Below are 17,140 nucleotides of genomic sequence, written 5' to 3' on the forward strand. Positions count from 1 at the left end.
CTATCCACATTAAAACTCATTTCCTACAAAAGAATGAAATTCAAGTCTCTAACTCAAAGGTAACAGCAAAACAGCTGCAGCCATGTGTACAACTTGATGTTCATGTGTCTACTGAAAGAAATAACACTGAATAAGACACTGCGATTCCCCAAAGCTTGTTATGAAGCAGTCTATAGCCAGAAGCGTTGGAGATGGTCAATTGATACAATGAGGGAAAGCAGCTGCACGACATGTCTGATGGAGGTTTTTGCTGCTAAAGCAAGATCTGTGAGTTGCTAAATAAAGACTTTGTGCATGCAGAACTGTGAATGATAATCCTGCATATTCAATAAAGACAAAAAAAGGCATAAGTGAGTTTAGTCAGACTGTGTTGTGACAAAACAATCAAACATTCAACTCACAGGCGCTAACAGAAAAGAATGTCTTTTTTTTTCTTAACATAAAAGATTCAACAGCATCACGTTCTTGATTAAACCATGTTTTATTATTCCTAATATTAGATGTAGATACACAAGTCAACAAACATTATCTTCAATTTGTAATGAAAATGCTCCACAGCACACTGACATCGTGTGGAAAGGTCTGATATCACAGACGCGTACCTGAAAATGGACAGCAGTTATACTTTTTGCAATAAGTTGCATTAGTAACAGTAGTAGTAATAGGAACAACAGTAGCAATAATGATAATAATAGCAATTAATAATAGTAGTGGTATTAACAGCTCTGAATTACAGAGGAAGGAACAGACATTCGTCAAAAGAAATGAAGGTAGGTGGACAGGCTTATCAAATGCTGCGAGACAGACCACTGGAAGAAAAAATGCAAGCTCCCACTAGACAGCAAAGATCCTGCCTTCTTCTAAAAAAGGAAGCTCAAATTGTCACCAGTCTGTTTTCAATCATGTGTAATACTTAACAAGTTGGTTTTCTGCTTCATTAAGTACTCCATCGTTACAAATACTCTTAGAATCAAAACGTAACTCTTTGACATCAATAACACATACTTCTCATGTTCTGGTCAAAGCTCACCAGTAGCACAATGTTATTTTAAAAGGATGCCATTTGCAACATCAAATCACAGCCAGCTAAGGACGTTTCCACAAGACTGGTTTGCCAGGGTCATTCTGCATTAAATATACAGGGCAGTATCAATACGTGAGTGTGTGAAAGAGAGAGAGAGAGAGAGCTTGTGTACAGTATGTCAAGTATGAGAAATATTTTTGCTTCACATGACCAATTTGGCCAAACTGGTTTGAATCATTCACATTCAAATGAGCTGATAAGAAAATACACTGTGTGACCTTTGAACTTGGATCGCCTAATATCTGATGGAAACTGTTCAGAGCGGTTATCGCTGGGACAGCTGGAGGGGGGAGGAGTCCTTTATTCAAAACTGTGCACAATGTCTGCAAACTCCACTGGCTCGCTTATGTATGCAATGACCTTTTTTCACCTGGATCCCACATTGTAGTTCAGACTGAAACTAACTGGGAGCTCCACCGTACACTCAGGAATGCAAACTCTTAAAGTTAAAGAGACGAGGCAGGTTTGATAAATTTGGACCGCATGCTGTTAACTGAACCCAGACTTGTTGCGGCATTCCTATGAACTGACCACTCTTTTATGGAACTGTATACCCATCCAAGCACTAATCAGCTTTAATAAGCTACTTTCAATATCAGTGCAATACAAATAGTTACTTGCAGCTCATTTGCTTTTATGGGACCCCGTCAGATGTTTGTTTGTTAAACCGTTGCTGAATCTTTGCTGTTATAAGCAGCTAATAAGTAACTGACTACACCAACCAATTAATATGAAGGCAGAATGTCAGGTTGTAGTGTCTACATTCACAATATACTATAAATGCCCTCTTCATTTGAAATGTACAATATGTGAGGAGACTAGCAAACCTAACACCTATCATTTGTTTACATAATCCATAGTAGGTCGCCAAATGATTTATTTTTACCGCCAACTGATTATTACTTGCTCTCCAATTATGAAGTCCAATGTATGTGTATATTAACACATGTAGATGGCATAGATTGGACACTTGGAAGTATAAATCTAGTTGAAATCATGCCACATATTCAAGAGTGCAAGGCTGATCAAAGAGTGTTGAGGGCATTCTTCTATTTCTGGGGTTGGTGCCAAATCAATCCACTGACATACATGAGGTCATTGCCACAGGTCACTTTTTAAACAAACTTTCGTTTCTTTTTATAAAACTTCCTTGACAACTCAATCATTTGGTGAGTGAAAAAAAAATGGGTTTAGTGTATTTGTAGTGGGTTCAAGTAAGGCTCAGGCTCATATCTCTTTGTTGTAAAGCACACAGCGCATTCCTCAGTGCCTATCCAGTCTCACCTTCACGCACCTCACTTCTCCCGTAAAGCCATCTGTCAACCCTTCATTTGTCCTGCTCAGGTCCCTGTGCTTCAGTTTTTTATCTATACACACTGCCCCCGTGCCTTCACATCAGTAGGTGGAGAACGGAAATAGATATCAGATGACTAAAACAAATAACAAATTGTCTCGAAGATCACCGTTAGTGATGTCAGCTGAAGATATTTTCAAACCAAAAGAAAAGCACAGCTCTGGGAAATCATTCCAGTGATATTAATTTCTGTTTCTGCCCGGTTTACCGATTCTGAGTACCGAAAAGCAGCATCCATCTGGCCACGCTTGATCCGAAAAAACATAAACATGCAAAGTCCACAGCACCACAACTCACACAAACGCACCCACACACACACACACACACACACACACACACACACACACACACACATGCACACGCTAGAAAACTAATCTTCTCTGCTTTGTACAGAAAAAAGAAAGAAAGTTGAAAATCAAGCAGAAAAGATCACTCAAAAAGAAAGAATCAGGCAAAATTAGAGATAAAAAAAATAGTAAAACCACTTATTAAATATATATATTATTTTTCCAAAGAAAATTGTGATCACTTACTGCACACTGCTAAAATTCAATGAGCTTTATTTTCCTGTCAGAACACCTCATAAACTGTCATTCCTAAAAAAAAAAAAAAAGGAAAAAAGAAAACAAAGAAAACAAAAAGATATAGTACATACGAGGACAAGCTGACATTCTCCACAAAACCAAATTTGCTTCTCTCAACAACATAAATCAAGATTATCTACCATCAAATTAGTCTTTGTCAAGCCAGCAACTGAAAAAGATAAATAGTAATAATGATATCAATAATATTGAGATTAATAACATCAATACCAAGAACAGAAGAAGAGATGTAATGTGATCCTTTCTAATAGAGAGCAGTTAAAACTGGGCAAATGAATCAAAATGCAGCAGAGTGGAAAACCATCATCTTTTTTTTCTTTTTTTGTTTTTTAGAGAAACAGTATCACAACAGGGTTAGCTAATCAAGACTCACTGAAGAGCAAATATTCCTACAGAGGAGGATCCGGTTCGCTAGACTGGAACTGTCTCTCTGCTAATGACATTCACCCCCGGTTCTGACTCACACTAATGACCTCTGTTGGTCAAAACAGGGTGAGGGCTCTGATTGTTGGGTGCAGTTAAAGTGAGATGTGGACTGGATGAGTAATAAAATAAGTGACACATAAAACCAGCAAAGAGGGAGAGAATAAAAGAGAGAAGAAAAAAAACTTTTCTCAGCTACATGACGCAGCTGTTGACAGATTCCTCGGGGCTTGCACAGAGAGCAGTGTGTTTGTATGACCTGTTTGTACTTTCCTTTATATCTGCCTCAGTTTTTTGAAATTTTGACAAATTTAGTTCCCATCCATGATTTTACAAATGTTTTATTTCTTCTTGCCGAAGAAGCTGAACCTCTTCTCCCGATCCTTCTCTTTCCCATCCTTGTTGCGCATGGTAACGCCTCCAGCTTCACCCGAGCTGGGCGAGATGGGCGGCATCGTCATGGCACGGCTGAGGGGCCGTGGAGCTCCAGGCGAGTCTCCTGATCCTTTTGGAATGGAGCCAAGGATGGACTGAATCCAGGAGCTCATCTCCGCCTTTCAACACACAAAAGAGGCTGGTTATGTTTTATATTCCCCTAAATGTGTTTTAATAATTTGAGCAATATAAACCTGTTATGTACATCTCACCTCATCCTTTGCTTGGAACAGGTACTCTTTCCCATCCCCTAACCTGCAGTTACAGGGTTGAAAGGGTCAACACTTAGTCAGGGGTAAATTTAACGTCTAGTACACCAATCTTACTATTTCACCGTGGCCTTTAACTTTCAGACCCTTCATGCTGTCCGTCTTCTCACCTGAGCTTGAATACGTGTTTCCTTTTCTTATAGTCATGGGCTATTTCACACACAGCCTCTCCCAAGCTGATGGGAACTTCTCCGTGGTATGGAATGCCGTTGCTAGCACTCTTGCCGTCTTTATAGAAACCAAGACTTCCTTTTCGTAGGACACAATACACATTCTGCCAGGACCTGCGGGAACAAATGAACAGGATAAAAGTTAAACTGTTCTACATACAGATTGATACTGCTAACTAAAGCCACGTCAGCATTTGTCTGCATTTCTTTCTCTTTGCACGTGAACAAATCTTCTTATAGCAACGCTCACCTGCTAGCTGCCTTTTTGCTGTGAGACTCCATCTCCTGTTTTCGACAGAGCATCCCCTCCATGGTCTCTGGCTCCGAGTCTGCCGCGCCTCTGCTCGGTAAAGTGGCAGACGGATCGACGCGAGACGATGCCAGTCCGCTGTCTCTGCCCGGTCCGTTCACCGACTCAGACTCTGAGCCCTGTGGTTAAAACCAGGACATGAATGGTGGTGAGGGGGGCAGAAAAAAAACACAGCTGGATGGAAGTGGTGATTAGCAAAGCAGCCATTCACAGCCATACACGAAAAAGCTACGATGACGTCTGCTTTGACAGCACTGTATGATTACCTGAGCTAACAGCATAGTGAGGGTTCATCAGGTCTACATAATCACACAGCATTCTGACATTGCACAGACTCTTACTGGTAAAACACACAATTAAAATAACCAAGCATACAGGAAACAGGCATGCTACACCAAACTAGATTTTAAATTCATTTAAACTGCTCCAAAGAGCCCCAGAATCCAACTTGTGAATACATTTAAATATTATTCTGATGCTAATCTCAGCTTCTTCAGTCAATAAAAAATATAAATAAATAGTCCTACACTATTGCTCAATTACAGTTCACCTCTAAGACTGGAGATGTTGAGATCTTAGAGATACTGCAGCTTAAGTGTTGTGGCTTTAATTTATCTTATAAACCTTAAAAAACATCCACAGACAACAGGATTTCGCTTCTAGTACTGCGCTATAGTAGAAAACAGAAACTCAGGGCACCTTTTGTGTCACGTACTTTTCTACAAAGAATTCTCACGTAACTCCATCAAAAGACTGACACTCAAAGGCGACTCACACACATGGATAAAGACTAAAACAAACTACATATAAATTAGCTTTGAACAGCTACATTTATCACCACATTTACTTTGGGCTCCACATTTACAGTCACTCCTGTCCTGGTCAATATGAGCACATATAAATATATAACTGCATATTTGATCCATGAAAATAGTGTGTTCATGAATCTGCATCATGCCTTTAAACAGCGATGGGGCTCGTTAATGATAGCTGTAGCTCATGAATAAATAAAGCGATGGTTGCATCTGTGACAGAGAGCAATGGCTTCTCAGTAGAAGGAAAAGGGCACTGCAGTTGACCAGGAGCTGAGCGGAGGCTGTGAAGGGGACGAGGGGTAGCTACAAAGCTGACCGTGACTTGGTACTCACACGCTCCTGCTGCTTTGGCTTACACACACGTTTAGGCTCTGATTTCTTTCCCACTGACAACGATAGCGATAATGACTGCTGACAAAAACGCAATAAGAAATTGTTAAGAAGTCTGGGGCAAAAAGATGAACGTCAGGATATGGCTTGCACTTCTAGAACTGCAGAAACACAGAAATAGTTCTCGTTCATTTAGTGATTCTTCTCTGTAGCATCAGTTGCAGAGGTTTGCAACAGTGCTGCCCACAAGCAGCCAATCCATCACCTCTGACACATGAAGTCACCGGGTACTTGTTTTCATCTGCCACTGAAGAGAATCACTCATATAACATGTATGAATTTAAAGTGTAACACAGTTTTCTTTCCAGAACCTAACCCAACGAGTGGCTACATATAATAAACATATCTGTCAAGCAAAACACAACTGCTTGCTAATATACAGCTTGGCATTACACTTCATAAGTTAGATCAAACTGTCTGATGGATATGAATTTTAATGACCTATCTAATAATGTGTGAGATGAAGGAAGACAACACGGTGGACTACATGTTAAATTATGCTGGAAACTCTGTAAAATCAATGAAGCACTTGAAGCATACACACACAAAGCGTTTCTTACTTGTGATGTGTCATTGTCGCTGTGTACTCCGTTCACTGACGCGGACTGATTGAGAGTGGTCTGGTCCAGACTGGTTCTGTGTTACAGAGGGAAAAGAAAGCATGTTAATTTTTCTCTCGTAGTGTGTTTTTGCTTTACACGAACACTCTTGTGCTCTACCCAGTCTTCTCTTTGGTGTACCTGGCTGCAGAATCATGTGGTTGACTTTCTGTCTCAGACTGTGGCACTTCTTCTACTGGTGGAGGAGTAGGAGGTCGCCTCGCTCTCTCCTCTTCCTCCCGCCTCCTCTGATTTTCTTGCTCTTCAAGCTAAACAGTGGAAAACAATTAGCCATTTTTTTAGTGTAATACCAAGGGAGTCGGGTTTCTATTGTCTAAATTATAGATGATGCAGAATGTACTAATATCCTACACATCCTGCATTTACCAGTGTACTCCAGAACAAGCCAAATCTCTCTACTTACTGTAGTGAGCTTCTCCAGCTGCACGAAGCGCTCTTCCCAAGCCGTGGCGAGTTTCTCAAAGGCTTCATGGCGCTTAATTAGGCTCTCTACTTCATCCACATTTGATCCCAACTCTGCTGCGCGCACCAGAGGTTCTTGCCCAGCCAACCACGACTCTGCCACATAAGCATCACGTCCGAACTGCAACACCTCCAGCACTGATATGAAGATGACCAAAGGCCACAATATAGAGAGAAAAACAAAGAAAACACAGAGAGGATGAGAAAAAAAGAATTATAATTCAATGTACAATGCTGCAGTTGCATAAAGAGACCTTTAAACCGGAGGTACCGGTTTGCATGTTATCTACCATCTCTTGCGTGTAGCAACTTGCCTACAACACCATGCACTTTTGCCACGGCTCTGTTAGCCTAAATGCACCCGTGTGCAGTCCAAAAATGTGAAGCATGCATACCAATTTGTAAATGGTCCATCTTGTCTTGCCATTTTTTGTTGATCTTATCTCTTTTTTCCTGGAGTTGAGTCAGTTTTTCTCGGATCTGTAAATAGGTGAACAGGTTCTTAGAAGACTGAGCACTTTAAGCAGATATCAGCTCTTGAGTCAACATGTTTTTTTGTAAACATGCACTGTTCTCTCTCAAGACAACCGTAAATGTGACCCACTGCAAAATACCTCATCAGATGCATAGTGGTTTTTGTTGATCAAAGTATTTCCCATCTCAACACAAGCAGTGAAGCTGTCTGTCCTAGCGTCAATCTCTGATCTGATGTCTTGATGATTGGCAATTACCAACCCTGCAGAAGATACATCCCTATAAAAAAAACAGGAGACAGGAGAGACAGGTTATATATGAATAAACAAGTTATTGTTGAAGTTATTTTATAGTAAGTGGAAATTTAAGCAAAAAATTACATTTACCTTGGGCTGTCATGTGCATCAATCTGCAGATTCACACCATCCATCCAGAGCATGAGGTCTCGCACCATGTTGAAGAAGCGGAATTTCTCCACGGTGTCCAGCAGGAGGAGCCTGCGAGCCTCGCCAGCCTCGAGCAGGCCCTCCCAGGCAGAAGTCACAGCGTGTTCGCTTCTGTGAATGTCATCCGCTTTCTCACCAGCGTAGGCCTTCTGCAGACGTGCAGCATCATCCTGCACTTGATTAACCTAGGAGTTCAAATGAGCAGAGGGATATTTGGTCTCGTATTCACGTATTCGTTTCACCATCTAAAATGAGATCACTTTTAGCAAGTGATAACTGACCTGTCCACTGAGGGCCTGGATGTCATGTTCAAAAGCGGTGTGCTGTCTGTGCAGATGCTGGACAGTGTTGAGGTCACGGCCAAGTTCAGAAGGCAGTGCTTCCCTCTTCTCCTTAACACGTCCAAGCACCTCCATGGCATCTTGATGGAAGCGGTGCAGCTCATAAGAGGCTGCCAACATTTGCGTGCGCGTGTCAATCAGCTCCAGCAGGTCAGCCCAGGCCTCGTTTAAACCGTCTTTCCATTCAGCAACACTGGCGTTCTCAGGATGACCCGACTCAATCAGATCATCTGCCAGCGCATTTACACCATCCACACGCTCTTGGCCGATAGTGCTGGTGTCACGAGCAAACTCCCGGAACTTGTCCCTCAGCATCTGTACAAAGAAAAAGAAAAAACAGGGCAAAAGGGAGCAACATAATTAATTCAGCTAAATCTCTTTGAGCTTTCATGTCTCCAAAGTATGCTACTGAGAAGAAAAAAACTCACTGTGACATGTTCATAGTCCTGTCCTAGTTCATGGGAGCCAGCCACCACCTCTCTCTCTGCAATCCACTGTTCCAGGTCATCCACCTCCCGCTTCAGCTGGGTCAGCCTCAGCCTCTCCTGAAGCCGTCCCCGACGCTCCTCAGCAAGGTCCTTCAGACCTGCATATAGCTTGTCAACTTGGGCTTGTCGTAAGGTGATTCTTTCGCTGTTTAATTGAAAATGAGAGAGATGAGGTTATGGGTGTCCTGTTCTATTTATAGAAGGTGAAGTGCCGCATCTGAAAATGTTCACAACGCCTTGTGCTCTCACCTCTCTGGGTGTTCATTGTTGACCATGAGACGACTGCTGTTGGCCAGTTGGTGGATGGTTTGGGCGTAGTCTTCAAGTGCCTGCTCAAGGATCTGGTGCTTCTTGACCATCACTAGAGCATTTTGCTCATCCTGAGAGAAAAAGAGAAAATTATCAACTTTCTTCAAGCACAAGATGTAGGGAAAAAAACGCAATTAAAAAAAGCAATTCATCTCACTTTACACGAGCTTACCTTGGCTTTTTCTTCTGACATCATGTGCAACTCTTGCTCTCCCATCCAGGCCTCTGCCTCCGCAGCATCGGCATAGAACTGCTGGGCACGATTAGCCTCTATTAGACGGACATGACGCTTGTCTGTCTCGGCGATCAACTGGTCCCAAAGGCTCTGCAGTTCAACCAGGCGATCCTCCAGAACAGACTGGCGTTCACCATCTACTTGGGTCTGAGTCTTGCCTCGTCTGTGGATGTCATCAATGCGAGGCTGATGGCCTTGAATCTCCTTCTGCAAAGTCTGATTCACAACCAGAGACAATATTCAACTTTCTTAGTTGGCTAACATTCCCTACTCTTCAAAATCTCTCTAAACTCAGTCCAAGTGTCTGTTTAAAGTATTTAGATTCTTGCATGTCAAAGTTTGGAACCTGATTACCCAGATTGGAACTTGATTACCCATAAAATTACGTCTTATCTCTATGACAGTGGTCAGTGTGTTCAATAAAGACATAAAAATACATCTATCTTTGTACTGTAAATTTATTCAGGCTGTTCTCGACTGTGACTTAGATGAAAATGAGACCACATTTTATGAGTAATCAATACCAAACCTTTGCACTTTAAGCTACTTACAATGCAACACCTAAAAATAATACTGAAAATTTGTAACTTTTTCACGATATATTGAAAAAGCTGTAACTTTACCTGGTTCTTCTTGATTAGCAGCTGTACAGTGGGCAGGTCTTTTCCATGGTCTGTGGAGGTTGCTAGGGGCATCCTTTCTGTCACCCACAGCTGAGAGGCAAAGATTGATTATTAATTATCTTAATATCAGGATATATTTTGTCAGAAACTGTTTATTTTATTGATGGAATCACTAAGGTTATCCCACTCACAATTTCATCCTCCAGGTCTCTGTTGAACTGATGTGCTTCTTTGGAGGCGAGCAGCTGCTGTCTCCTGAGGTTGAGTGGGTCTTGGAGGCTGGCGAAGCTGTCGGTGACACGCCTTTGCTGACCATCTATCTCAGCCAGTCCGGCATCTTCCTGGGACAGAGCCAGAGCCTGAGACTTCAGGGCCTGCACCTCCTTCTCTCTGACCTCCATTTGATGCTCCAGCATCTACACAGAGAGAGCACAAACATTAAAGAAACAAATGCATAACATTTAGCTCCACTAAGCAAACATGGCTACTTGCACCACATTAATTTGATTATATGTAATATTGAACATGTTTAAAAAGTGAGACTTTTTTCGCCCCTTTTAAAAATGTATTTGTAAGACTAATTTTGTGCTTTTTCTGTACTATGTAATGTACCTGGTGCTTCTTGAGGAGGATGTTCACACTGGTCAGATCTTTTCCATAGTCATCACTGTGCAGCTGACCTTCAAGGTTTTTCAGCCAAACATCTAGAGCGGAGCAGCTCTGTGTGAAGAGCTCTGCTCTGTTAGCATCAAATAAGCACTGAGCCTTCGTGCGAGTTGTGCTCTCCAGCTCCTCCCACTGACGCTGCAGGTCCTCCAGGGTCTGCTGGACAACAGGTTTCAGCTCAGGCTTCTCAGCAACCAGTGCTTGACCCTCCTGTTAGAGATGAGACACAAAAACAAGCTTGAACGTTATTAAATGTCCCATTTGGTCAAAGTCAGTGCCATTTTCCAGTTTTTCAAAAGGGAAGGTAAATAAAGGAATTAAATTATAATGACATGGATGTTATGATTATATATTTACTGATTGAACTGGCCACACCTTATCAATTTTGTCGAGCCAGTCTTTGTTGGAGGCCAGCTCTGCCATGAACGCCTGGTGTTTCTGCCACTTGCTGTGAAGATTTCTGGCCTCATCATAAGACATGTCCTGAGCCGTCAGCATCTTCTCATTTATCCACAAGGTGAGCTATGAAAAAGACAACAGCATAATGGAAGTTTCAGTTTCAATGTAAATATCAAGATGCAATAGTTTGCATTAGTACTCAACTAAGCCATATTCTTACCTCTTGTCCATCTTGGAGGAAGTGCTGAAGTTCCCGGTTATCCTTAAGCTTGGTCAGCAGTTCATTTGCAGCCTCTTTATTCTTAAGATGTCTGGAGAAAATAAAAGGGAAAAAATGTTTAGCCTTCAAACATCTAATTAAAAATGTAAATAATAAAAAGTTATATAAATATCAGTTTTTCTTCCTTCTTTTACTCTAACCTTTCCTGGATTGAATCAACTTTTTCCTGGATCTTATCCGAGTTTGCATTAGAGTCATTAATGAGGCGTCTTCCAGCTTCCACCACACCAGTTATTTTCTCTTCACTGGCCTCTGTGGTGGTGAGGAAATCCTCATGCTTCTTAATGGCCTCCTCTGCTGCCTGAAGACTGGTGGGCATCTCTGTGTGGGACAGCACGTACTCCTACGCAGAGATGGACACAAAAGGAATGTTAAACATCGTCTCATATGCAATTTTCATAGGCAATTATCGAATTCCAGTGATTTTTACTTTTTTTTTTAGCCCTTTTTTCCTATTTATTTATACAACAGAGTAAGACATTTAAAAATATGTGAACTGGTAAAGAAGAATTTTTCATAGAATATCAGATCCATTTTCTCTGAAATGTGCAGTTATTTGCTTTGCACCAATTTGTTATTTCATTGTCAAAGAGTATTTTCCTAACCTGGCTGTTAAGGAATGCCTCTGCCTGCTTTGCATCTCTCAGGAAAGTCTGGAAGTCGAAGGCTTGGGCCAACAGGCTGTGCCGATTCTCCCACATGCGCCGCAACTCATGCCAGCCAGTGTCCAATGCCTGGAGCCTCTGGGCCAAAAACATGTGCTGGGCATCTGTCTGACCTTGGGTGACCTCCTCACCAACCGCACGCATCTTTTCATAGTCCTCCTTATAGTTATCCACCTCGTTCTTGATGCTCTCATGCTGGGCTAGCAAACTCTCAGCCTCAGGCAGAGAAGTGGGAATATCCTCTGAAGCCACGGCTGTCTGGGTGCGGGACAGCCAGGACTGGAAGTCATCCAAATCCCTAAGGAAACCCTGTAGCTTGCTAGCTTCCCCCAGTGACTCTTCCCGTCGCTTCATGGTGGCGTTCAATTCCTCCCACACCTCTTGAATCTCTGCCAAGCGTCCTTGGATCTCTCCTGCTTGATCTGGATGTTCCTTGGCCAACTTTTCTGCCTCATTTGTCAAGTCATCTAATTTTCCCTGAAAAGATAAAGAAAATATTTAAATTACATATATTATAATAAAATATCTCATCACAGAACCCTAAATAATACTATATTCATTTTGCCTTGTTTCACTGGTGTTCTGGTCCCACCCTCCACCCATTACATTTACACCTCCCATACCTGGATAGCCTCAAGGTCCCTCTCCATGCCAGTGAGTTTGCGTTGTAGTGCCATCACTCCCGCCAAGTCATTGCCAAGACCCTGAGTAGATTCAATAACTTTGGTCTTTTCCTTCATCCAAGTCTGGATCTCATTACACTCGAGTTGGTAGTTCTGGATGTTGAGAGCCGACTCAAGATCTTGTTTCTTTTGTCCAGCCAGTTGCTGAAACTCCTTCCATCTAGAGACAACACAGGCCAGGCTTAAAATGCTACCTACACGCCTTTTAAATAATACACATTCCTCAGCAGAAATAGGGTTACAATAATTCATAAATGTAGCTCTGACCTGTTGTTTAGTTGGTCTGATGTCTGGTGGATTTGGTCTTTGTTACAGTTGTCTGAACTCAGCAGCTGCTCTGCCACCTGGTTCACATCAGTGACACGGGTTCCTAGGTTGTTCATCTCAGGTTCCAGTGTCTCAAATCTATATCCATAAATGAAACACCATGATTAATTCACTCATTCTATCTATCATAGACATTTCTAGACATTATAGTAGATTTAAAAACACTGACTCTTTATTTTTAAGATTAGAGCTTAGATTAATATAATGTACAATTTTCATCTTTGCTTTATGTCATCAACATTAATTTCTGCGATTACATGTAATGTCATTTCACAACTACAAGTGTCCGTCTTAGTCTTTCAAACATGAAAAGATTTTGAAGAAAAATAATTAATCTGTCATCATCTTTGGCATTCGAACCTTCCCTCACCCAAAGACTCACCTTTGCTGTACGACCTCCAAGTCCTCCAGCTTTGTAGGGATCTCCATGCCATGTAACCACTGTTCCTTTTCCTCCACCCAGAGCTGACAGGCACCAGCTTCACTGAACATGCGGTAGAGGGCCAGGGCACCTTCCAGAGCCTGGCGTCGAGCTGCTGACAGGGTCTCCAGTTCTTCATAACGTTGTTCAATAGCAGGCAGACGACCATCCACCTACAGTCAGAAATAGGCAGTAATTTAGTACTACAAACAGCATGCAATCATTGAAGAAGTATGAAAAAGAAAGCACACGTACTTCAGGGTAATGTACATAGGCCTGTGGCAGTGCTTGGATCTGCTCGTGCAGGGAGTCGATTAGGGGATGGTGACTCTGGATCTCCTCTTCTATCTCCCTCTGCTTGCGAGCTAGAGTTTGGGTAGAGAACTCATCGTGGCCCACCTCCTGACTGGATACCTGTCTAAGTGTCTCCATGATCCATGCCTCCATGTCATTGGCATCCGTCTGAAACTGATGCAGGGCCACGGCTTCCTTAAGGCTCTGCTCTCTTTGCTTAGTTGTCTAAGAAGCATCAAAAATAAGAATATTATGGGTAAAAATGCAATATTTGAAGAAAGCACCTTAGAATTGATGATGAACATTTACCTCCTCCAGATGGGCCCACTGTGCACGGATGTCTTGAATCCTCTCAGTTACTTCCGAAGCTCCAAAGTGCCCTTCTTTAACCAGATCTTCTCCAGCAGCAATACTGTTACTCAGGGGGCCATAGCGGGCTGCCATCTCATCCCTGAAAGCCTCATGTTTACTGAGTAGGTGAAGGGCAGAAGTAAGGTCACGGCCACAGTCTCCACTAGCCAGGATCTGTTCCTGCTCTCGGATCCAGGCTGCCTCCTCTCCGAGATCCCACAGGAACTGCCACAGACGCCGTGAGTCCTCTAGGCGCTCTCTGCGATTCACAGCAAGCTGACCAAGTTCTTCATAGGCTTGACCCAGCAGCTCAACCTTCTCACTAACTAGTCCAGGCTCACAAGGTTTATAGGCTTGCAATTAAAAAAAAGCAGAAATACACAGAATTTAGACAGTGTGCACAAATGGTCAGACTAAAATGCATACTATGTACACAAAATGTGCAAGACCATTTTTTAAGACTTACCCTGCTCATGGGAAGTGAAGCGGTTTGCAGCTCCTTGCACTGCCTTGATCCTCTCTGCCTGAGCAGAAATATCAGCCTCTACCAGATTGTGCTTTTGCAGTAGGTCTAACACATCATGCAAATGTTTTCCGCTGTCCTGAGACTGCAGACGACCCTGAAAACAGAAAGCACAGTCCAGTAGAATATTTCCCAGTTTTATCTTGTGAAAATCGACATTTAACTAAATATATATTCAATAAATAACGATTTTTTTTAACTTGCCACAACATAAACGTCATTTTTAAATATAAAAATGCTAATAAATCATTAGTGCTTGGTGACTTCTCACATATTGGGTTACAAACACATCACTCAGAGCTATAGACAAGTCACATCCAAGTAGCTGAGATTTTATACTACCCCATTCTATTGGTTACTTATAATATCCTTATAGGGTCAGGTCAGCCCAAAATTATATCTATAAATTTTATCTCTTGCCTTCAGTGTCATTTATCCATTTAAATCTGCAAAACCTGTGAGTAATTTCATTTTACAATTACTTTACGTTTTACCAGCCACAATCTCTCTGGAGAAGAAAGCATCCGTTTATCAGAGGTAAGAGGATGATGCTAGTGACAGCATGACAGAATCTAAGCAGCTGGGCTGTAACGTTAGCTAGCTGCACATATGTAGACAGTAAAAAGAAAATGCTTCCTGAATGAAACTGCTATTCCCATTGCTACTGCTATTCATGGAAGTCAGGTTATAGTCGGTTTGGATTATACAGTATAAATTACATAGCATAAATGATACTTCACACTGTTCAGCTATTTAAACCAAACAAGGGGTCTGATATATTGGCAAATGTTGTGTCAGTGGCAATCAGGCATTACTGGCACTTCCATTGGCCAATCAAAATGTCAGCACATTTAAGATAACTCTTTATTGCCGTTGCGCAGTCATTCTTAGTACAATAGTACAACGAAGTTGGAAAACACAGAAGAAAGGCGCGTAATTCTAGTCACTGGAGTCGACCTCAGTCGACCTCAGTAAAGCCAGCAAAGAAAGGTAACACCAATCAGGCTAGGCCTGCACAAAGCTAATTACTGCTATAAAGTGCTGACACTAAAGCTGTCAGGGACATATGTGAAAAACAATTATGTTAATTGAGGATTAGGAAACTCATTTTTGCTAATTAAAACCTAGAGAGAGTGCAGGAATCAAAGCAGTAATTCAACACAAAGCACAGTCGAAATTAATTTAAGCTTCTGTTTCTTTGTGGTAGCTTTACCTTCTCATCTGCCATCCAGTCCATGATGTAACGCATCTCCTGAAACAGCCTCTGTAGGTCACGGTGGGCATTCAGACGCTCTCTGCGTGCAGCCAGAAGCTCTTTCAAGTATTCCCAGAGTCGAAGCACATTATCCCTTCGTGCGAGTATGCGCCGCACATCATGATATCCCTCTGCCTCCAGCTCTTTGGCGACAGCCTCCACTGCGGCCACACGCTCCCAGTATGCCCCAATGTCTGTCTCAATTGCCTCGTGTTTACGAGTGGCAGCTTCCACCGCTCCCAAGTCAGTTCCAAAATTATCCTAATATCAGAGAAAAAGAAGCTCATGATTGCATTATTGTAAATCTATTTACTGCATTCAAATCAGGAATTCAAATTTTGTTCGTGTTTTTTCAATTTACCTGAGACACCAGTCTCTGGTTCTCGCTCAGCCATGTCTCCCGCATAGCAGCTTTCCGGTCAAAGCGAGCAGCGAGCATCTCCAGTTTCTCCTGGCGAATCAACTCATTTCTCAGTGCCAGCTCACGTTCATGTTCTGCCTTTTCCAGTCGTTCCCATGCCTGCCATGCAAATATAACCCAGGAAGCCTGTATCATCCAGAATCTACAAAACGAACATTGAGATGGAAGGCTGTACTTGCCTTTTCTAGAACAAGCCATACCTTATTTATGTCAGAAATGAGTTTTCCCTCTCTTGGCATGTAAACCTTCTGATTGTTTGCTCTCATCTTGCTTTGGATAGTAAAAAGAAGAACCTCCAAGTTTCCTTTCTCTGTAAATCTGAGGACATCAGACACTGATAGTTAACGTACTGCATAGCGTCACCATTTTGGATTATAATTGATTACCAAGCACTGACTCATTCACTTAACCCAGCTGACACTCACTTGGGAGGTTTCTCCACAGTCCTGTAGGAGTTAAAAGCTTGGAGCTGGTTCTGTACAGCACTCAGAGAGTTAGCTAGCTGCCGATCATTGAGTGTCACTATGGTCTGCTCGATCCACTGCAGCAGCTCAGAGGCCAGGGTCTCATACTTCTCTATCAGCTGGTCGGCCTCAATAGCATAGTCGAGCACCTGAAGTGCAGAGAAATGTATTATTTGAACTGGGGACATAAACTCAGTGTACATGTGCTCACTTTCACTCACATAAATGTATACACACAAAACTAACCTTGCCAATTCGTTTGCCCTCCACTGCCAGGGCTTTCATCTTGGAGAAGTAATGATAGTAAGTTGCCACATAGGTAATTATAGACTTTTCATCAGGCTGATCCACATTGACATCTTGAAAAAATAATAATAATATGGTTAATATAAATATTTACATGGTATTTATATTATATATACTATAATATTTACATCAAAACACTCTGAATAAAGTGTGGGAAAGTGTTTATGTCTTTAATCATGCTTTTTGTTATGTCACTATAGCTGACTTGCTACAGTGATGCAGTGTTGCCTAACCT

The 17,140-nt window shown here is 42.0% G+C and overlaps 1 protein-coding gene across 6 annotated transcripts in view; it reads right to left on the reverse strand.

The window, feature by feature from the left end:
* Positions 1-462: 462 nt before the first annotated feature.
* The window catches only part of sptbn2 (spectrin, beta, non-erythrocytic 2), a 50,029-nt gene continuing 33,351 nt past the window's right edge, over positions 463-17,140 (reverse strand). For 3 of the 6 annotated variants that reach the window (XM_085173885.1, XM_085173889.1, XM_085173888.1), the window contains 32 exons: positions 16,846-16,958; positions 16,561-16,748; positions 16,336-16,453; positions 16,076-16,234; positions 15,673-15,975; positions 14,403-14,556; positions 13,895-14,289; positions 13,547-13,810; positions 13,253-13,464; positions 12,811-12,948; positions 12,484-12,703; positions 11,801-12,337; positions 11,336-11,538; positions 11,136-11,226; positions 10,892-11,038; positions 10,463-10,726; positions 10,042-10,266; positions 9,851-9,940; positions 9,165-9,443; positions 8,933-9,063; positions 8,624-8,828; positions 8,136-8,510; positions 7,795-8,039; positions 7,549-7,687; positions 7,330-7,414; positions 6,876-7,072; positions 6,593-6,720; positions 6,413-6,488; positions 4,588-4,766; positions 4,278-4,451; positions 4,111-4,153; positions 463-4,017 (listed from right to left, as the gene is read on the reverse strand). In XM_085173885.1, coding sequence (XP_085030011.1) covers positions 3,805-4,017; positions 4,111-4,153; positions 4,278-4,451; positions 4,588-4,766; positions 6,413-6,488; positions 6,593-6,720; positions 6,876-7,072; positions 7,330-7,414; positions 7,549-7,687; positions 7,795-8,039; positions 8,136-8,510; positions 8,624-8,828; positions 8,933-9,063; positions 9,165-9,443; positions 9,851-9,940; positions 10,042-10,266; positions 10,463-10,726; positions 10,892-11,038; positions 11,136-11,226; positions 11,336-11,538; positions 11,801-12,337; positions 12,484-12,703; positions 12,811-12,948; positions 13,253-13,464; positions 13,547-13,810; positions 13,895-14,289; positions 14,403-14,556; positions 15,673-15,975; positions 16,076-16,234; positions 16,336-16,453; positions 16,561-16,748; positions 16,846-16,958 — 6,290 coding nt within the window. In that variant the 3' untranslated portion in view covers positions 463-3,804. Of the gene's footprint in view, positions 4,018-4,110; positions 4,154-4,277; positions 4,452-4,587; positions 4,767-5,795; positions 5,874-6,412; positions 6,489-6,592; positions 6,721-6,875; positions 7,073-7,329; positions 7,415-7,548; positions 7,688-7,794; positions 8,040-8,135; positions 8,511-8,623; positions 8,829-8,932; positions 9,064-9,164; positions 9,444-9,850; positions 9,941-10,041; positions 10,267-10,462; positions 10,727-10,891; positions 11,039-11,135; positions 11,227-11,335; positions 11,539-11,800; positions 12,338-12,483; positions 12,704-12,810; positions 12,949-13,252; positions 13,465-13,546; positions 13,811-13,894; positions 14,290-14,402; positions 14,557-15,672; positions 15,976-16,075; positions 16,235-16,335; positions 16,454-16,560; positions 16,749-16,845; positions 16,959-17,140 lie in introns of all 6 variants that reach the window. The other 3 variants (XM_085173886.1, XM_085173887.1, XM_085173884.1) reach the window with 2 other exon arrangements.

This window comes from Neolamprologus multifasciatus, chromosome 10, assembly GCF_963576455.1.
Source record: "Neolamprologus multifasciatus chromosome 10, fNeoMul1.2, whole genome shotgun sequence".
In the NCBI taxonomy this organism is placed as follows: Eukaryota; Metazoa; Chordata; class Actinopteri; order Cichliformes; family Cichlidae; genus Neolamprologus; species Neolamprologus multifasciatus.